Here is a 22,399-nt window from a genome sequence, read left to right on the forward strand (position 1 = left end):
ATTGTATGTTAAGCTTCTTTCTTTTTAGGATGTGCATTTTGGTTAGTGGCATGCAGTGAGCTTATAACCAGGTTTACTGCCCTTGCCCATGTTACAGTATTAGATTCACAGGTTTAAGAATTTATAAAGCTTTATCTGTGGAGCCCTTCCTGTTTCTATCCTTCCCTATTTCCACCCGAAGTCCTACTGGTATCTTAAGTGGAATTTCAGTATGTTCACAGTTTAATTTGGGCAGGTATTGAGTTCTTCACATTATCTTCACTTCTCTGACTCTTCTTTTATTCTTTGTAAATTTTCTTGTTTAGTTTTAAATAGGTTGAAATATTTGGTACTAAATTGACTTGATATGGGGTATTTTTAAAATATTTTTTCAATTATTTCTTGAATTTTTCAGGACAGCAATCTAATGGTGATCAGATTATCTCCTCTTTCTTCTTATGTGAGTTACTTACGGTCTGGGACATTTCCTCTGAGTTGGCACTGTCCAGTAGCTTTCTTGACTGTCACTTCTCACTTTCTGGCCAGGCCCTCTGGTGTGTTATGTCCACTGCTGGTTAGAGTCTTGCATTTCCGTGTCATTGCCTCCCATAATGTTTCTGGCTGTGCTGTGACGGGTGTTGTTTCTTCAGGGTCTTGACCCACTCTTGTGCTCTCCTACTACATTTGTTTTTCTTCATGTTGGGGACAGAATGAGGTATGATGAACACCTTCTTCCTCTCATGGGTCCTTTAGTAAGTGTGTGCTTCATAAACATGTAGATACCACATGCTTATAAGCTGGTGGCTGAATGCAGGCATGCTGGATTTTTCCCCTCATCATCGAGCAGTTTCTCTGTGTAGTAGGACTCCTCTCATGAAGTAAGTTACAGGAATAGCGATCACCACTTCACATCCTTGATATAACATTCCTGTGGCCTGGAAGCAGATAAAGAGGCAGCATCTAGAATGGAGACTTTCTCAAAAAGATATTTTCTTGGTGTTTCTGAAATCTCAGTGCTGTGTTGAGTTTTAGTGTCCTCTCTCTTAACTCAGAACAAGTGTGTCTGTGTTTAGCCATTTCTCTGATGGCACTGCCTGCTGAATTGGAGGATTGCTCCTGTGTGCCAAGGCATGGTGGTTACAGGTGACCTCCTATACTTGATGAGGGCACAAAGAAACACTGCCTGCTTTGCGGTGGAGAGAACTGTGCTGAGGAAAGGCCGTACTCTGCTCTCCTTAGAGTGACCTCTCCAGCCCTTCTATTTGTGATGCTGCCGCCGCTCTAGCCACCCCCAGGCCTTGGTAGCAAGGGGCCTTTTCACGGAGTCCTCCCACCTTAGACATCATTCTGCTTGGCTCCTCTGTGGTTCCTCAACAAGAAGGGATAAAGGATACTGTCTGGATAGCCTCTATTTCCAGTTTTTATCTAGGTCTTATTCAAATAATGAAAATAGTGAAAAAGATTGTATCTCAGTTGTAGGTACTTCCTTATCATACGCAAGACTCCAGGTTCTAACCCAGCGTGACATAGACACCGTTTTTCAAGCAATGGGAGTAGTTAGCTCTCCCTCAGTAACTTTCTTAAGCCTCATCTGACCTATATTTAAAATATACTCCCTGAGGCAGTCAGTTTCCTCTTTACCATTTACTGAAGAAGATACAGGTTTTTCTTCATTTTCATATTTATTTAGTTTGTTTCTGTCCTAGTTTGACTTTGTATTGCTGTGATAAATACCACGACTAGAAGTAACTTGGGGAAGAAAGGGCTTATTTCACCTCACAGTTTACAGTCTATCCTGCAGGGAAGTCAGGCAGGTTGTCTTCCCCCAGCCCTAGCATCTCCACTCTCCTGGGGTCTTCACTGCTGCTGAGGCTACCTCTTCACCAATAGCCTCTGCTGGCCTCTCTTCCGGCATTCTGACCCAGCATAATGGTTCCAGACCTTGGCTGCTCTGTGACCCTTCAGTCCTCTAGCGTCCATGCTGCCTAAACTCATAAGATGTGGAAGAGCCGCACATTACCAAGCACAACTACCATCTTGTGATGCAGCCTTTGCCTCTTGTGGACCACAGCTCTGCCCTCAAGGAAATACTTCCCAGAAGATTTCAACTCAGTGGTGCTGGTCTGTTGTTAATCATAGCTGATTCTTCAGTCCCAGCTAGCTAGCATCAATATTTCCAGTAAAGGTTTTACTTCAGTCTCTTGCTGATCACAATTAATTCTTGAGCCCCAGCTGATCATAAACTGTCTTGGGATCTTAATACAAAATATCTCACAAATGGCCCTGATAAGTCTTTCAGTGATTCTCAGCTTCCTTCTGAAACTTCACAAACCAGGCCTCCATCATCTGCATTTCTCTCAGGAGTGTTTTCTTATTCCTACAGAGCAGCTCACTAAAAGCTTTGAGAACTCAATGGCTTTTCCAGGCTGAAGTCCAAACACGTCCACAATCCTCTCAAGAAATAACAGGGACGGGACTGTCACAGTAACAGCCTATTCCTAGTACCAATTTCTGACCTGGCTTGGCTTTGTATTGCTATAATAAACACCACAACATGGTCAGATGCAACCTGGGGAGGCAAGGGCTAATTTGATCTCATAGTGTAGGATTCATGAAGGGAAGTTGGGGGAGGAGCCTGGAGGTGGATCATAAAGCAGAGACCATGGAGGAACTGCTTACTGCCTTGCTCCTTATGGCTCGCTCGGCCTGATCTTTAATATAACCTGGACCACGGCCACAGGGCTGGCATGGGCTGCTGTGGGCTGGGCTCTTTCACATCAATTTAGACAGTGGCCCCACAGACTTGTGTACAGGCAAAAACTAATCCATTTACGTGTGGGGTGGAGGGGAGGGGATGATGTGGGTTGGGTTTGGTTTGGTTTGGTTTTCATGACAGGGTTTCTCTGTGTAGCCCTGGCTATCCTTGCTGGACTTGCTCCAAAGACCAGGTTGGCTTCAAACTCAGAGATTCACCTGCCTCTGCCTTTTTTTTAAAAACCTTTTTTCTTTAATGGCTTATTTATTTTTATTTTATGTGCATTGGTGTTTTGCCTGTATCTGATCCCCAGGAACTGGGTTCACAGATAGCTGTGAGCTGCCATGTGGGTGCTGGGAATTGAACCCAGGTCCTCTGAAACAACAGTCAGTGCTCTTAAACCTCTGATCCATCGCTCCAGATTCTTTTAACTTAGATGAATAATTTAGCTAGCTTGCTCTGTTTTCTGGTCATGTAAGTATTAATTTGGGATTTACTTGTTTTAAATTCAATTCATGTTGATTGAACTCATTGTTAAGTATAAAATGCTGTAGTTGAAGCTAGATGAAGGTAAAAATAAATTTCACCTGAGGATGAAAATCATTTTCAAACAGTATTGGCAACTTTAAAGGAGAGAGGGACAGAGAGATGGAAAGAAGGGAGAGAGAGAGACAGAGACAGAGAGAGAGACAGAGAGAGAGACAGAAACAAAGACAGAACTGAGTGTAGGCTCAGCTGCTTGTGTGGGAATTCTGAAGAGCAGTAGCTTCCCCTCTCGTGTCTGAGAGGCTAGCGTGAGTGTTTCATTATACCTCCATTATACCTCTTTCTTTCTCACTGCTTGACGGTGTGTGACCCTAGGGCCACCAGATGTCTTCTACACTCTTTTCACCCTCTAGACACATACATGAAAATGGTCAAAGGTAGAATGTCAGGAACCACCTTACAAGAAGGGAAAGGAAAGCTCCCGATAGGATCCTCATCTGCCATGTTGGCCAGGTTTGTGGAACATGTAGCCGGCTCCAAGGGAAGTTGTAAAGTGCGGCGGGGTTCCCATATCCATCATTTTAAAAGCCCAAACATTGAAATTCCAGCCCAATAAACTCTCTAGTATTTCTCTAACGTCATATGCCTTTGAGATCCTTGGGGTCTTGTTTTAATGCAAGTTTCTGGGCATCTCCTCCCAAAATTCCTTCACTGTTGGCCTGAGTTGCATCCTAGGAATCAGAATTTCAACTGATGACCCTGATGCAGATGGTTCCCATAGCATACCTGGGGAGGAGCGCGCTGAGCTCCCTCTCCTGATCCCTGTTAACTCTCAGAAATCTATCCTATTCCTCATTCCACACAGCATATGGGCTTACTTCCTGTCCAGTGGAGGAATTCCCTCCTGCTGTTATCTTCCTGTCCCTCTGCCTGCTTATCCAGCCTCCACCCATTGCTCTTGTACCTGAGTTCTTAGTAGATTCGGCAGCTCTAAACAGGTCATCTCGGAGGAGGATGTCTGAAGCTCCTGAGGGCACCCAGGGCTTGCTTCTCAGTCTACAAGCGAGACTTGGCTGTGTGCTTAATTATTCTTTGGGAGTAATGTTGAGGGCTTAGTTTTCAGTTCAAAGCAAAACATGGTAGTATCACTTTTATTAAGATTAAGGGGTGCAGTAAGATGGTTCAGTAGGTAAGAGCACTTTTCTGCAAACCTTACAGCTTAAGTTTGATTCCTAGAATCTATGTAAAGATGGAATAAGAAAACCGAGTTTACAAGGTTGTCCTTTGATCTCTTATTCTCGTACCATAGTGCTTACACACCTACATAATACACACATCATACATACATGTTCATGGTCACACATACAAACAACAATAATAAATAAATATAAAGAAGAAGTGGACCACTAACAACAGTAACGAAAGAATGCTCCAAGGTTGTTAAGTGCTGAAAAAAGTTTTTTGTTTTTTTGTTTTTTGTTTTTTTTTTTTGCCAATTGTTGGTTTGTAAACCTTTCTTAAACTCTTTTGTAAGCACTACTGTAAAGTAGAAAGTGTGCAAATGTCTTTCTTAAACCACAGATGTGAAGGAATAGTAAACATGGATGTCAGGAATGGAAAGAGAAGTCCTGTTGTGTGTCCACTGATTTTATAAAGACAGAGGTGTAGCTTCGTCAGTATTTACCTTCTGAGAGACTTCATTTCTGCATGGGGAGAGGCTGGCCCAGTCTCTCACCCTAGAGCCCTTGAGTCAGCCCTTCCATCTGTCTCTAGAACACACAGCTCCTCTTCCTCCCTGTAGGTCAGGCGCCCCTGCTGTGTTCTTCAGAGTTCTTGGCGTTACATGTAACACTGCATTACTAGTGCGTGAAGTATGTGGGAGAGTCACTTGTAGAATATTATTTAGAGTGAACCTGTGTTGACCATCACCTTTCACTTGACTAGTGTCTACTGCCTTGGACACAAGGGTGTTGAGGAACTAGCTGCTCAATAGTGAAAGTGTAATGGAGTCTCTTCCACTATTTTGCTCACAGCTCAGCCTTTCAGTGACAAATCATCTGTTATAAGATTGTAGTGCTTAGCAACGGACCTGTTCCGGCAGGTGGCTTTGTTGTGCAGACAACAGAGTGCTAATCACCAAACCAGGGTGGGCATAATGTCACTAGGTGATAACATCTTGTGAGCCTACAATTGCATATGTGATCTATTTTTGTCTGAAGTCAGTAATGTGGTCCATGGCTGTATTTGACTACACTGTAGTGATTTACTACTTAGGGACAGCTAAGAAATTCTTTTTCTAACCATGTGCCTGTAGGCTGCTGTGTTTCTTGGTCCTTAGTTGGCTTACTGTTGGCACTGTGTGCTGAAGTCTATAATCTGACACTTTTTTCAGCGTAGCATATTCCTTGAGTATTGAAGGTGGTCCTGCTTCGTTCCTCTTAAAAGTTCATCATATCTGTAAAAACTGTGCCCTTCAAGCTCAGAGAATCGGCAAAGACTTTGATTCGTTCTAAATGATGTATTCTTCAATTAACAATTGTCTTTCTTGCTCAGGTAAATAGTGAAAGTAAATCCCACTAGGCTAGGCATCCAGGCATCCATCTTGGTATCCAGGATGCCCAAAAGACCATGTCCATAAGGGCATTCTTCCATGTGTTCTTTGTCAGAGTGTTGAGTGTTCTTGTTGGAAACTGCCCTGGCTGCTTAGCGTGCTGTTGCTAGCACTGCTGCATCCTCACCACCACTCCATCACTGAGTGAAGGACTGCTGCTCAGTGAGTCCTGAGATGGTGAAGGATGTGTGGAGCCAGGCCCAGAGAGAAAGAGCAGTGGGCCAGTCCTGACCCAGCAGGCAGGCATAAAAAAGGACTCAGTACGGTCAGGACCGGAATGAAGACACTCATTTAAAGGCACGGCTGTTGCGGTCTTTGTTGATGTCTGTGGCCTATGTTACCTCGAAGAATCTTGCTGATGTCAGTGGTCTGTGCTGCCACCTGAAGCCATGTTGATGTCTGTGGTCTGGGCTGTCTGCAAGGGCCTTGTCTGGGTGTGGTCCTACTGCACCTGGGGGCAGTGATAGTGATCTATGCTGGCCTCAGAAAATTATGAAGGCCCATAATTCATCCTCCCTCTGACTGTATTGAGCAAGGAGGCTCCTTTTACTGTGATCTAGATGACTGCAGAGACACAACTGAGCGAAAGGGACAGGGAAGGCTTCTGTGACAACCCCTATCCATACTCCTATCCTCCTCCTATCCCCTCCACCAAAGTAATAGCCTAGACAGGAAGCCACAGAAGAGATCTCTTCAGAAGTGATGGAGATGCTCAAGTGTAGCTCTCCATACACACTTGATGGCAAGAGGAGGACTTGGTTCTATTTAAGGGGCAGTCTGCTGTGAGTTTGCCCATGCTCCAGTGAGTATATAGATATCACAAATTGGACTTGTTTATTTTTATTTTCATTTTTTTTACTTTTTTGTGGTTATCATAAGAGTGTGTGGGGGCAGGGGACAGAGAAGGACTGGGAAGTGAGTGTGATCTGGTTGCATGATATGAAATTCCCAGGGAATCATTAAAAATGTTATGTCGAGGGGGGGGAGGTGTTTCTTATATAATAAACTTGCATGAGTATAAAGAAATAAATAAAAACAAAATGCTTGGCTATAGGTGGTCACACTAAACAGATTTGGTAAGAACCTCAGAGAAGCTTTGCTATTTTAGTGGAAACTGTGTCGCTAATAATTCCCTTTTGCCAAACTCTTTTTAGGGAAGCTACTCCCTACCAAACTCTACTTCTCAGACTTTAACCTTTGCGCATGAGCCTTGGCTTTGGAGGGTCCATTTTATGGAAAAGTTGTAAATATCTGACCATTTTATCTCAAAGGAAACCAGCAAGGTTGTAAAGTTATTGAGTATAGGAAATATATTTAAGAAGAAGTAGTTCATTATTGGTGGAAAAAGCCCAAGAATAGGGTAACAAAGCAGAAAAGGTCTCAGGTTCAAAGAAAATCAGTAATTGAAAGAATTATCTGGGGGACTTACTTAGTGGTGGCATTAGTTTAGTGTATAAATAACTCTTATTTATATTTTCACGAGGGCTGAGGGACCCTTGATTACCCTTTGCTGAATGCTAACTCTAAATGCAAACCAACCGCTCCTTGGTGAGTTGCCGTGGTAACCATACTGAAACACTTCACTCTGGCAGCAGAGCATTTGAAGGGAAGAGGTTTAATTTGGGTCCTATGTCCTTTAGAGCAGACTTTGTAATTAAGTATATAGGAGAGGAGAAGGGGAGGGGGAGGAAAGGGGAGAGACCTAGGAAGTTCTGCAGCTGTTCTTTTAAATCTCTATGAAACATTTTATCTTTTCACCCAGAGTGGTTGTAGATAGTCAGCTGCTCCTGACTGATGTCCTGCCTCTCCTCAGCTGACTTCTCATCAAGAACTAACAATATGCATAAGAATTGTTACCCCGTTGATATGGATGCTGATGAGAAGATTGTATGAGGACGTTTGGAGAAGGCCGCCAGCCTAGGAAACCTTAAAACCTCACTTAAATTAGATTCAACCATTTGAAACCTGGGGCATTAGTAGAAGTGAAGACAAACATGGCTATCACAAGAACAGCGTTTTAGTAAAAGGCACATACTCATTAGCAAGGCCGAAGAGACTTCCTCTGAATTAAGTTATAGTCTATTGAACTCTGAGATTTACTAACCAAAAATTATACCACTTCCCAGGAACACACACACAAATTCATTAACTACCTGTTCTTAGCCTCTCCATAAAAAGCCCCAGTGAGAACACAGTGTCAGGTTGTGGAGTTTGGCTTATGATGTCGAACAGTGTCTGTGTCAGTGACAATGATTTATATTATCTCTAAGGGCAAGTTAACATCTACAGAAAACTTCAGTGTTGTTTAGTGGATGACTTTATCCTTCCTACCAGATGCTGAATCAGAACTGTTGGTTGTCCAGATTGGTTCATCACCGTTTCACTTCACTTAATTTCTTTGGGAGTAAATATTAAAAAAATAAAATAAAATAAAGGGTAGTAAGAGGCAGAGCTTATGGGAAACCAGGATATAGATGACCAGGGTGGAGCATGAGCCTTGCGGTCCAGTTGGCAATCTGAGAAGGGAAAGGACGCGAATTGATTATGCGTGTGTTCAGAGGCCTGTGATTCTCAGAGTAAAATGCCTCTAAACATCTTGATGAAACTGAGTTTCTGAGGAGCCTCTTGTACATCAGAAAAGGGAAAACCTTCCCAGGAGTTAATTGCTGTTCTAGAGACTCTACTATCAGGCTAGAATTCCGGATGCTGTCTAAATCTGCCCCACAAGTTCTGGAAGGGTCAGTTTACAGTGACAGATAAACCTGACTCTTTCAGTTTCGTGTGTGCCCTGGGCCCCTGGCACGCTCTGCCAGCATTGGGCTTGCCCTCTGGAACCCTTAAAGCTCCTCTCACACCTGTGGGATTTTTTTGTACATCCTACACAGGGGATGGGTCTAAAAATTTGACTTGCCTTCTTATGATTTTGTAATCTACTAGGCAAGTGTGTGGGTGTCTTCCCTTCATTTAGTGGAATTTTCATCTTTGAAAGTCTTTGGAGCACTTACTAGAGAATTTTCCATAAAACTGAGAACTAAATACTACACCAGATGATTCCTGCTGAGACCCTTGTTGATTGCATAGCTCCTTGTTTATAAATCAACTGCTAGTACTTGTTCTTTAGACCAGGCTTCTCCAACTTTGTTAACTACCTTCACTGCATGAAAAGTATCACCATATAGGAAGGTATTTATAATTATTATATACAAATGCCATAGAAGAAATAGTTGTTTCTAATTGAAATTCATGTACTTCTACACTGATAGATTCACTTTAAGATGTCCCCAGTGAGCCGGGTGGTGGTGGTACACGCCTGTAATCCCAGCACTCTGGGAGGCAGAGGCAGGTGGATTTCTGAGTTCGAGGCCAGCCTGGTCTACAGAGTGAGTTCCAGGACAGCCAGGACTATACAGAGAAACCCTGTCTTGAAAAAAGCAAATCCAAAAAAAAAAAAAAAAACCAAATAAAAAAAAGATGTCCCCAGTGGTGGAGCTGAATGGGTTTGCAACGCCATAGGAGGAACAACAATATGAGCCACCCAATACCCCCAGAGCTCCCAGGGACTAAACCATCAGCCAGAGAGTACACATGGAGTTAGTTACCCATGACTGCAGATGCATAGACAGGAGAGGATGACCTTGTTGGACATCAAAGAGAGGAGAGGCCCTTGGTCCTGGGAAGGCTCGATGCCACAGTGTAGAGGAATACTATGACAGGGAAGCGGGAGTGGGTAGATTGGGTTATAGGATTTTCAGCTGGGGTGGTGGGGGACCAGGAAAGGGGACAACATTTGAAATGTAAATAAATGAATATATCTAATAAAAAAAAGTGAAAGGAAAAAAGATGTGCAAAATGCCAGTTGTAAACTAAAGAATTGGGATTGTGCTTAGTTAGCTTGATTGCAGTGGGTGCTGTTCTCAGGCGAGAGACAGATACATAGACACACACAGAAGGGTGATAGTGGGCAGTGGGGGCAGGGAGAGAGGGAGGGGGAGGGGGAGGGAGAGGGAATATCAAATATAAGCAGAAGTCTTCCTACCTCATCTGGGGTAGCCATATGCCACTGTTGAAGTGGTTTTGATGCTTGAGTAAGTATGAAGTCACGTTGACTTTGGCATTGTGAAGAGCTTCACTTTCATGTAAACTGTTTACCCTATTGTTTTACCAACACCCCAAACTAAGCACTTTGGCTGGCGTGCTCCCTTCAGTCCCTTCACGTGATGCTTTAGGATGTGAAGTGCAAGCTGAGTGGCCTGAGGAGCGCTGCTTTGGAATTCCAGGGAGCTCATTTTAACAGTCACCAAAGCAGCACTTAATTAAGCCCTTGATAGTCACCATCTTTGTGCTGAGTGCTTTTGATGAAGTGAAACCCTTTGTGCCTCCACAAAGTGTCCTCAGCACTAGCAGGGACAGGAGTCTGGAATCCAAGCATGGTTGGTTACCAGGGATACTTCACTAAGAGGAGAGGGGAGTTGGGGCACAGTTGCTTGTGCATAACTGACTCTTTGTATTAAGAAAGTGGAAGTTCCTCAGTTGTTGTAGAAGCAAAAACTGCATCCATAGGTAAGTGTGTTGAGGACTTTGCTTTAGACTGGGCACAGTGAGCCTCAAGGGGTCAGTCAGGAAGAAATAGTTTGTCACCAGATTTGGGGCTAATATTCTCCAGAAAGTGAGATTAGATTAAGTGACTCTTTTTAATATTAACATTTTATAATTTTCCTCTTAACACACTGTCCTTCTTTGAGCGTGGCGGTTTTCTTTCTCTCCAGTACTCTAACTCCATATTTCTTCAGTAATAGAGCCCTAAGTGCTGTTTACACAGCTCCCGCTGGCACGCGCCTTCAGTCTTCCCACCTCACACACTGCAGAGCTGTAAGGGGTCCCAGAGTGCATTTCCCTGTGCTCTCCACTGATGCCATGCTTGTCATGCTAAGCACCCACCTTGCCACGGAGTTACTGTTTCACCATTTTCCTAGTGAGCTCTTCAGACCTGGAATGGTAGATTGTCTGCCTCAGTGGGCTGAAATCCAGGCAGCCGGAGGTCAGGACCATCATCCTCACTTGGAGCACATCAGTGCTGTTGGCAGATCGCATGCCCTCAGATCCCTGCGTGGACAGAGGCCCAGTTCCTTCTGCTGCCTGCTGCACTGCTCGGCTCAGCTCCTAGAGGCCACCGGACGTCTTTGGTAGGTGGCGCATAGAGGCGAGTGAGTGAGCAGTGCTTACTTCCTGGGGTCAGTCAGGGTGTGCTTGTGATTCTAACAAAATTAAACAGTTTGATTTTAGGGGACATAATTTGAAATCTCTTCTCCAGAGGAGGCAGGCAGACAAATGAACCTTGTCAGTGGTGTGCGTGCAATCAGGAAGCCCTGGCCACTTAGTCTGACTGCACGGTACCTTGTACGCCCGCAGGCGGCTGAGTGGACCTGCGGCTTGCTCTCCTAATGGGAGAGTATGGTGTTCTCTGGTGGAGCACCCACTCCAGAACAACGGTAGGTTAAGCTCCGAGGGGTGGGGCTGTTACTCTGCCTTGGGATTCCTCAGGATCTGCTTACAGTGCTGTACCTCTCAGCCTGGCTTGAACAGGTTCATGCTTGGTTGGTAACATTGATTTCGTGTTTATTTGTGAAGGGACAGAATATGAGATTACCAAATAAAATATGATTTCAAAAGTTATTAATGAAAGAATACATTACATTCACTTTTAATGAGATTCTGGTGTTGCAAAATGATTCTGTGTAATGAATCCCAGGAAATCAATGTGAAGTTTAATTGCAGCTGCAGACACATTGTGTAAGGACATTACTCTGCCCGGTGTTACTAATGCAATTCATCAAACTTTTCTTCCTTTTTCCTTAAATTAACTGCTTTGATGAAGTCAGTAAATATTTATTGTTGGCTTATGATCCTTTCTAGAAAGGTGTTAGAGATCCCAAATTCTACCGCAGTAACCAGTGGTTGCTCTCCTCATTCTGCGTTTCCATCTGTACATTCTAAAGCCCAATTCTGTAATCTTTTCATTGTTACTTCTTTCTAAAATAATTTTCATTTCCTTTGTTAGCCTTTTGCAAACCATTTTCTTTGTCTTCTCGGCTTATTGGATAGACCTGTGTGTGAGTCAGAAATCTGAAGTGTCTCTCTCTCTCTCTCTCTCTCTCTCTCTCTCTCTCTCTCCTTCCCTCCCTCCCTCCCTCCCTCCCTCCCCCTTCCCTCTCTCCTCCTTCCTCCTCTTCTTCCTCTTCCTCCTCTTCTTCCTCCCTCCCTCCTTCCCTCCATCCCTCTCTCTCTGTCCCATAGGTTTGTCTGGCTGTTCTGGAACTCACTCTGTAGACCAGGCTGGCTTCAAACTCAGAGATCTTTCTGCCTCTGTCTCCCAAGTGTTGGGATTAAAGGCATGCATCACCACCCATCTTAAGTTTTCTTACGCTTGTATACCCTTTTCAACTTTAAACAAGACAAAGTCTTCAGGCTTTTTGTTTGTTTTTGACAGTTCATTGATTATAGCACTTTGTCAGCTACTGTGATGGTAACTGACACAGGAGTTGTTTTCAAGGCCTGGAATCACCATGGAGTTGTCTCTGGAGCATAAGTCATTACAGAACCAGAGCTAAAAAACTGCTCCCAGAATGTTTCCTTTGAAATAAATGTTTGAGTGCTGAGTCTACTGCCCGGCCCCGGGTCCTGCCAGGTGCTAGCTGCTGCCACGCCGCCATCATGTGCACCTGTTGTGACATGCAGTGCTGTGTCTGGGGGACAGGTGAGCTGTTGACGCAGAAGGATTGTCTACTTTCCATACATTTACCCCCATTCCCTGTGGTTCCTCAGAAGCAGCACATTGCCTCACACCGAGCTCCACCGCCTGTGCTCTGCTGTGCTCTGCCTGGTCTCCTCCCTGCTGCCTGCATGGAAACTCACTCCTTCCGTTTCCTCGTTGTTTTCTTCCCACCTCTCCTGCCCATGGCAGTCCTCTAATCCAAATCAAGCTGTCATCCCGTACAGGCCCCCATGCTCATTCTCCCTGTGCTCATTCACAGGGCATCAGTGCGGTCACTTTGTAGATTGTTTCCCTGTCTCTGCAGGGGACTGACAGTGGGTTTCCTTCCTGCAGTGCCTCTAGTATCTGACCAGCCTCCTTTGTTCCTTCATCTCCTGGCCTGCCTGTCCTCTGTAGCCCTCATAGAGCCCTGCCCTCTCACCCTGCCCCCTCACCCTGCCCTTGCTCCTTTGCTCCATAGTCCTTTGCCTGTCTCCTCTGCACTAGAGGAAACACCCATGGTAATGTCAGGTGCTGTGTTTACCCACTGTGCCAAAGGATGGGCCTCTTGCCCAAGAAGCATGCAGCTAGAGAGTCTCATTTAGGGGATGCTTTGATGAAGTAGGTAAATATATTCGTTTTTGGCTTGTCATCCTTTCTGGAAAGGTCTTAGAGATCCCAAACTATCATAGTAATGAGTGGTTGCTGTCGTTTTCATAGGTTGATTCTCTCGGGTACTTGTAGTCACAGAGAGCTGCCTGGCATAGACAGTATTCTTAGCACTACACTTGTTTTGCCTTTCAAATTGACATGGAACACAGCTAAAGAAAAACAGAAATTTAAGAAACCAGACTGAAGACGGGGCCTAGTAAACAAAATATTTGCTCCGCAAGCCCGGGAACCTGACTTCAGATGCCCATTCCCCATGGGAAAGCTGTCGTGAGGGTGCATACCTGGGATCCTGGCACTGGAAGGAAGAGACAAGATCCCTGTGGCTTGTTGGCCAGCTGCCTTGTGAGCCTCGAGTTAAGCGAGGAAGCCTAGCTCAAGAAAAGGCAGGGAAGGAGTACAGAGAACCCGGGGACATGAGGAAGACAGTTGATGTTAGCCTGTGGTCTATATATGTGCAGGTACCTGCACACACACACACACACACACACACTCACACGCACGCACGCACGCACGTGCGCACACATACACAGGGAAACTGTATCTGATCCAGGTATTAGGGCTGAGCATGTCCATATGGTAAGGCTGAAGGACTTGTGTACACTCTTGATAAGACTAGACTGAAGGACATGCTATAGGTGATACTATTTACTTCTCTAGCACGTGCCCCTTAGAGTCAGTAGTTCCGCCCCAGTCCCTTCCCATAGCATCTCACGTAACTTTCAGGAGTGCACCTTGACTTCTTGATTCTAATCTCCAAGTCTGTATCCTCCATGCTTTCCCTCAAGTTGTAATGGTCTGATGTTTTTCACACACACTCTCTCTCAGGGTGCACATTGCTAATGATTGCTGTCCCTTTTTGTCCTGTGCTCCTGTCTCCTAGGAGCTCCTGTTTTGTGCCTTGTCTACTTTCTATACATTTACCCCCATTCCCTGTGGTTCCTCAGAAGCAGCACATTGCCTCACACCGAGCTCCACCGCCTGTGCTCTGCTGTGCTCTGCTGTGCTCTGCCTGGTCTCCTCCCTGCTGCCTGCATGGAAACTCACTCCTTCCGTTTCCTCGTTGTTTTCTTCCCACCTCTCCTGCCCATGGCAGTCCTCTAATCCAAATCAAGCTGTCATCCCGTACAGGCCCTTAGTGCTCCCATGCTCATTCTCCCTGTGCTCATTCACAGGGCATCAGTGCGGTCACTTTGTAGATTGTTTCCCTGTCTCTGCATGGCCAGGGACTGACAGTGGGTTTCCTTCCTGCAGAGACTCCCAGGGACTCTCAGCTGGCTACCAAATGACGTAAAGGCCAGTCCGGCAGCCATCACCTTCCCTCCTGGGCCTCCAGTACATACTGCTCCATTCCCACCATGGTGACAACCCTGAGCATGGAGCAGGGACTATGCCCACGGGACACTTGTCTTCATGGGGCTGATGTTCCTGTGCAGTCAGTGTGTGCTGAGCTATACTGAGGAGGTATAGAGGATGATCTCCGGAGGGAGCTTCTGGAACGGTCTGCTTTACATGAGATGGCCTAAGAAGGATATCTTAAATAGAACCCAAAGGAAGAGAAGGAGCTAGCTCAAAGAGGCAGAGAACAAGCACCCTGACACACATAGCCCCACGTGACTGGGTGGTAGTGAGCCAGCTGTAGAGCAGTGGACGGACTTTAGTACAGCCAAGGAGAGTTTGAGCATTGTTGCAGGTATTTTCAACCACTTCCATTGGAGGTGAGTTGCTGTGATCTATGCCCAGTTCATTCCAGAGAGAAGCACTGTGGGATCGGGAGACCAGTCAGGGAGGAAGCTCTGGGAGTGATGGATTAGACTAGATCAGGGTGTTAGAGTTTCTGGTTAGAGGAGACAGAAAGCTTGTTGTGGGTTTTCCTGTGTACTCATTGAAAGATGGGCAGAACAACAATGGCTTTTGCTCTCCAAAAATAGCATCTTCTCTTCCCCCAGATACGGCACCAAAACTAGCTCTAGGCCTGGGAGGGTAGTTCGTTCATTCAGCAAGTGGGAGAATCCAGATTTTACTTCTAGAATCTAAAAGAAAGAAAAAGCCTGACATGGTGGACATTTATAATCTGAGTACTGAGGCAGAGACTAGAGGGTTCCTGGGGCCTCCTGGGCCAGCAGCCTAGCCTAATTGTCAAATCTTAGGCTGTGGTAAAACATGATCCTAAAATACGCATTGTCTCCACCTATATTGAAGCAACATATGAGGTTGTCTTCTGACCTTCAGTGCCTGTGTGACCTGCACACTCAGACACACAATGTCTTCAGACATTGCTCATGTTCCCTGGTACAATGCCACTCTGAGTTGAAAACCACTGCCTTGGATGGTAACCGTTATGCTGATTTGAAAGACATTATCCATGTAGAACACGCAGTATTCCCATCTCCCTATTGTGTTGTGTACCCCGGCACACTTTCCATTTCTCCCCCTCTCCATAGTGCAGTGCTGTCTTAAAGCTGTCCTGATTAGCTCACCATTGAAGAACTTTCTGGGGAATTCTTACTGCTTACCTCCATGTCTCTCATAGACTCCTCTTGACTCTATCAGCTTCTGTAAACCCAAAGAAGGAAGCAGCAAGGCCTTCTAAGGAGCAGGAACCTCATTGCTAGTATGAGCCATATGGCTCTGTTGGCAAACTGATGGTGCCACCATGTTTCTCTATTCCATTATGGCCCCATGACCTTCTGTTGCAGTCAAGGCCTCTATTACTGTTGTCTGGAGTTTACTGCAGAGTTCAAGTCCTACTGTTTGCTGTTGTGTGGTATAGTTCCTAGATAGGTGTCCTATCTTCCTTTGTGTAGTCAGAACACTGAGCCCAGCTTTATCTTTTATAGTTGCCAGCATTGGTATATTATTGCTCACAAATTGCTAGTCCATAAATATTCGTTGAATGAATAAGTGAATGATGAATCTGGAAGACCCATTTTATTTTAATGGGTCTTTAAGTCTAATGGAGTTTAAAATGAAATATTTTTATGTATTCTATATCTACAACTCAGAAAACTGCATATTTTAAAAACTGTGATACTGTGTGTGTGTATGTATATATGTGTGTGTATGGTATGTATGTGACCATCAGAGGACAATATATATAGGTGTTGTTTCTCTCCTACCATGTGGATCCTAAGGTTTGAATTCAGGTTGTCAGGCTTGGGGCAGGAACTTTTCCCATGGAGCCGTCTTGCTAGCCAGAACGGCTTTTGGATGTAAGAGTATCCACCCAGAGCTTGTGCTGGCATCATCATCTGGTATGTGTGGGAGATGGCACCTGAACCCATGCCTTCCTTACCTTAGAAATCCAGCTACTGACCTGCACCTCTGTGTCTGTGTTGCAGCTCTTGTGGTAAGCACCACCTCAGCAGGCTTCGCTCTGGCTCCAGGCCCTTTCGACTGGTCCTGCTTCCTGCTTACATCCCTCGGAACCGGCCTCGCATCCTGTGCTGCCAACTCCATCAATCAGGTCAGTTCTCCTCTGAGCCAGGTGATGCTGTGTTCCTGGCGGGCTAGTTATACCTTGGTGTTTGAAGAACTCCCCAGATCCTTTGCTCTACTGGAGAAGCATCCCGAGCCCACAGAGGTGGCCTTTGGAGGTTGCCTGTTGGTTTGGGTTGGTCTGATCTGGTCTGGTCTGGTCTGGTCTGATTTTTGAAACAAATGATTTTCAGAGTGCAGCAGAGTGTTTACTTGAAATGGCCAGGGTTCCTTGGGTTGAAAAGTATTAAAAACTGCCAGAATTTTGTGTTCTCTATTTTAGAAACATTTCTATTTTTTTCTATTTTACTTTTATTTGCTGGCATTTTTTTTTTCCCAATCAAGGTCTAGCTATGTTACTGCAAGGGGATTTAAACACATTGTACAGGGTCCACCTACCACTGTCTCCCAGGGGCTAGTGTTAGCAATATGTCACCTTGTATAGCTTCTCCATTTTAAGTCACCACTATGTAAACACAGTATTTCAAATATTTCATTTTTGTTAGCTTATGTGTATGTGTGTCTGCATATGGTTGTGTGCATGTGAGTGCAGACTAGGGAAGGCAGAGGTGTCACATCTAGTGCTAGAGTTACAGGTAGCTGTAGTCTGCCTAACCTGGGTGCAAGAAAATGAACTCAGTCCCTCTGGAAGAACAACACATACTCTTGAGACTTCTGAGCCATCTCTCCAGCTCCAGGATGTTTGAAAGGAACATACCCAGCTTTTTGAAAAAAACAGTAGTTCAGCACTACTGTTTACTTGGTATGTACAGCCAGATTATATCATAGAATTAATAGTCAAGTATTATTTTTAATGGATCATTTTTCTTCTTGCTATTTTAAGCACCCAGATGGTTCTCTGAAATAGTTTTTTCCTTTGCCTGGCCACTGTGGTGTGTCCCAACGTTGTGGGTTTTTTTCCATAAGATACTCTAGTGAAAAGTCTTGGCTAAAACTTAAGGAAAATTGCCTCATCACCAGAACACCCAGGAGCAGTTGGCACAGTTTTCAAACAGGAATCCACATTACCAGCAGGAACCAGCTCAGATGTTCATAGGATGCTGTATATAAGAAGCTAGTCTGTAAAGTATGGGGAAGTAATTTGATTATGCTTAAAATCATGTGCCTCTACAAAGTATTATCCACTGTTTGGAGGATGTTTTTTTTTTTTCAAATAGGGTCTCTTATTGTCATTTCTTTTGACACAGTCTCCCTGTGTATTTCTGCTAGCCTGGAACTCACTATGTAGACCAAGTGGGCTTTACAGAGATCTGCTTGCCTCTGCTTCCGAGTGCTTGGACTAAGGGCATGTGACACCACACACACTGGCCTGTTGTTTATTTTAATGTCAAAATAATCTTATAGCAAGGCCCGCATCGGGGAGGATGACATAGTTCTCAAAAAAAAAAGAACAGCAAAAAACATATTGAGGCTGAGGTACTTGAGCCATTTATGCTGACCTCCACGAAGTAGCGCCGCCTGGAGTCTTCTCCATTTGTAATTGTAACCCGTGTATTAGGAGTTCTAAGTCAGAAGGATAAACCAGGGTACCTTTTGAGTTTCTAGCCTCCCTTTTGTAAAATAGTAACTGCACATGACTAATTATTGTCTTCATTTAAATACTCAAAGAAAATACTTTATATATGTGTGTGAGAATTGAGTTAAAAAAACAACTCAAAAGGATCAAATGATTTTTAAACTTCAGAATATTATAAAATATAAAAGTTGTGAGCCAGTGGGATTCTGGCTCAGCGAGATTCTGGCTGCCAATCCTGTGGTGACCTGAGTTCCATTCCCAAGATACACGTGGTGGAAGGAGAGAAGAACTAGCTTCTGCTCATTGTTCTGTGCCCTCTACACAGTCACCAAAGGGCACACATGCATTGCATACATATACATGTACATGCACACACATATACTAACACACACAAATAATTAAATGAAATGTAAATTTTTAAAAATATTACTTTGATTAGATGCTACTTTCTCACCCATGTTTCCCACCCCTACCCCCACAAATGTTAGCTCAAGGAGTTTTTTTATTTTATTTTATTTTTATGAATACAACTCTCTTTGGAGTGGGGGAGATAGTTCGGTCAGTCAAGTGATCCCCCAAATCATGTGAGAAAAAAGCTAAGTGTGGTGGCAGGCTTGTAATCCCAGTGCCAGGAAGATGGAGACCACCCCCCACCTCACCCCACCCCGCCGCCCACCCCCCCCACTCCCAGATCTCTGCAACTAGGTGGCTGGCTAGTCTAGTCCCAGTGGCAAGTGCAGGCCACTGCCCAACACTTGAGGTTGGCCTTGTACTGCCATGCATGTACATGCACACACAAATGCATGCACACACAGGTGTGTGCGCAGACAGACAAGTGACACACAAGAAAACCATAGCCCTTTCAGTAATGGAGGGGAATGGCATTCCTTAAGGCACAAACTGATAGGAACTGAGCCTCAGCCAAGGAGGTGTTAGAACCTTTAAAGAACTGTGCGTTTTAGCTGCTCAGCTTCCAGCTGTATACCTGCATATGTGGATTAGATTCTGGAAGATTTTAAAAACATGGAAGAAAGCCACAGAATCCACGATGGGATTCTTTTGGTACCACGCAATCACATTGTCAGCCCCTGTGGTGATTTTTCCTTCTTAGTTTGTTTTCCAGTTCTGCATTCCCTTCAAATCACAGTCCCCATTCCTGGGACATTTTGTCACATTCTTTCCCATGTGTCACCAGTCCCTGCCATTCCTCTTGAGTGCTGTGAGTGGTGCTGGCTCAGTGAGCACGTGTCAACAGACAGGCTTCTTGTATCTGTTGTGAGCCTTCTTCCACTTGTCTGGGATCTAGCTGCTTTGGAAGTATTATAGTGCTTGGACTTTACAGGGAGTACTGATTCTCCCAGTACTGCATTCTAGTGTTTTTAGGGTTTTACCAGCTTCCCCTACTGTAATTGGTTTTATTCAGTAATTCAGTATTAGAGTCTAGATTGCATTATTATTAGGTAGTTTCATAAACTCAAGAAACAAAGGGATACAGGGCCATTTTACCAGCAGGTTAGATGGTATGAGCAGAACAAAGAACAAACACAGTAAGCACTAAACTAAGATTTATTTATTTTTATTTTATATGAATAAATATTTTGTCTGCATTTATGTCTGAGTACCACATGCATGCCTGGTGTCTGTGGAGGTCAGACTTCCTGGAGCTGGAGGAGATACAGATGGTTGTGTGCTATCAGGTAGGTTCTGAGAACCAAAACTGGGTCCTCTGCAGCCAGTGCTCCTGTCTGCTGATCCACCTCTCCAGCCCTGGAATCGGGTTTTTTAATAACAGTTAGGTAAAGATATAATTTTTTTGAAAGTTAGTGTTCATATTAGAGAATGTGTCAGCTACTCATAGAGGTTCATGGGAGGGGAAAAATCCTGTCCATGCTTATAAACAAATTCAAATAACATCTTACATATATTCTTAATTCTTACGTATTTGATTTGAACTGTTATTCATTTAGTCCTATTTCTTCTTTGCGTCCAGCTTCTGTGATCTCTGTGTGAAAGAAAAGAGCAAGGCTTTGGAAAACAGTTCTTGCCCTTGTTTTAAGGAGGGTAAATGAGACTCGCTTTCTGAAGGACAAGGCAGTAAGCAGTACTTAGCCGCGTGTGGAAAAACCACGGACACTGACATGGAAAACCAAAGCACTAGAACGTTCTGTGATGTGTATACACATGCCATTCAAAAGCCCAGCGTGGCTTTAAAGTGGGCATGCCTTCAGAGGATGAAAGCAGTCCCCGAGTGTTTCCAATTTAACAACTGAAAGACAGAGTGCTGTGCATGCCTTTGACTGGCCGGCTCTTGACAAATGGGGAGCATAGCCGAGAAATCCAAGTAGAAGGAATTAAGAAGTTTAAAAAAAGAAAAGTTGTCAGAAAAATTAGAATTCAGTACTTAATGTGATGAGCTGAAATTGGGTTTATTTTACTCATTTTATGTGTACAGTGGTCTCCTCTAGGGCTTTCCTTTCCGTGTTTCAGTGAGCCACAATCAGCTACTCTAAATTCCATAAATAAATAGTTCAAAATTTTAAATAGCTTATCACATGTTGTTTTAATTTTTTTTGTTTTATTACTGCTGATGCTACTCTTTTGCTTCACCTGGTTTGTAAATTAAGCTGTATCATAAATATGGGCATGTGGGGATAAATACAGAGGTTTGTCTAATTCTTAAGCATCCGGTAAGAGTCTCAGCATATAGATAAAAGAGGGCTACTGTATACGACTTTGTAGGAGAGGTTGTGTTGATAAATGAGTTTATTTCTATATACAGTTTACTAGCAATGGCCAGCATTCTACTGTATGCCTCAGCTTCTGCAGCTACCAGTGAATTCTAGAGTGTTGATTGTGGATCTGGATCGTGTTCTATCTGTTTACAATATTCCTGGAAGATTGTCTTTTGTGCATTGGTTCCCAAGGCTGTCTAAGGTGGTCAGCTATAAAGAATGAAACTCTTTTCCTCATGCTGAGCCTAAGCTGCCACCTTACAGCATCAGCCTGTTGGTCATTGTTCTCCATGTTGGAGAATCTGAGTATCCTCTCTCCATCTGTGTAACAGTTCCTGCAGCACAGCACTTGTAACTGTGGTTACTAGGCACTTTATTCATTCGCATTCTCTTTAGAGTACTTCCATGAAGTATATGGTTCTGATTTACATATTTCACCCATCTATCACCGCTGCTGATAGCACAGGAGGGGACCAGTAGTGTACCATTTTGAAGGCAGATATAGGGAGACGAATGGCAAAAGTTGTGTAGTAGTAATTACAGACAGTAACCCTTACTTAGCACTTACTGTGTGTCAAATAAAGCTCTAAGCATATCCACATGAGATTGAGTCTATGTTCACAGGATTTTTTTTTAAATGGCTCTTTTGAAAGATCAAATGAATAAAGAAGGAATTCATAACTGGGACTTGTCTTTTAAAAGAACCATTGATGTTCTTAGAGGCTTTATTTTAGAGACTACAAGAAAGACATAAAACATATAAACAGCCTCAGATCTGAGTAGTAGGTTGTAATTAGAAAGGTAAGTGTGATAAGGAATGTTATCTTTGGGATCTAGTATACCTCAGGATGTTAAAAATTTTCATCAAGGAAATGAAAGAGATCAAGAGGTGTGAATAAAATAGGGTCAGGAAGAAACGTGGGTTTTGTTTGCTACTAACAATATTTGAGAGACTTTCATGGCTGAAATGAAGTAAAAAGGAAGGGCTTTGGAGAAGGAGCTCTGAGTCATGGGGCAACTAAAGACAAGAGAATCCGTAGCCTTTTAAACTCTGAAAGGAGAACCAAGCAAAGATTTTTTCCTTGGTGAATGTGAGATTAATATCTAATGCCTCTTTGCAGCTCCCCCTTTCTCTGATGTCCCCTTTGTTTTGACTGCACAGTCTGCCCAGAGCAACAACAGTTGACTTTCATCTTCCGTGTTGAACAAAAGCAGCCAGAGCATTCGGTGGTGTGCTCTAGAAGAAGACTTCTGTTAGTGAATACCAGTGATAGGGTTTGTTTAACATCACATGTGCAGGACAAATCAATGAGAAGTGTATTGACTTTGAACATGCAGTCATTCAAGTCTCTGGAGGTCCCGGCTTATGGCTTATTCAGATAAGCTACTGCACCACATAAGG

The 22,399-nt window shown here is 44.0% G+C and overlaps 1 protein-coding gene across 2 annotated transcripts in view; it reads left to right on the forward strand.

The window, feature by feature from the left end:
* LOC127694652 (protoheme IX farnesyltransferase, mitochondrial) overlaps positions 1–22,399 on the forward strand; it is a 131,250-nt gene that overhangs the window by 14,350 nt on the left and 94,501 nt on the right. For both annotated transcript variants that reach the window (XM_052196204.1, XM_052196203.1), the window contains exon 4: positions 16,593–16,717. In XM_052196204.1, coding sequence (XP_052052164.1) covers positions 16,593–16,717 — 125 coding nt within the window. The remainder of the gene's footprint in view (positions 1–16,592; positions 16,718–22,399) is intronic.

The sequence above is a fragment of the Apodemus sylvaticus genome, chromosome 10, assembly GCF_947179515.1.
Source record: "Apodemus sylvaticus chromosome 10, mApoSyl1.1, whole genome shotgun sequence".
NCBI classification, from domain to species: Eukaryota; Metazoa; Chordata; class Mammalia; order Rodentia; family Muridae; genus Apodemus; species Apodemus sylvaticus.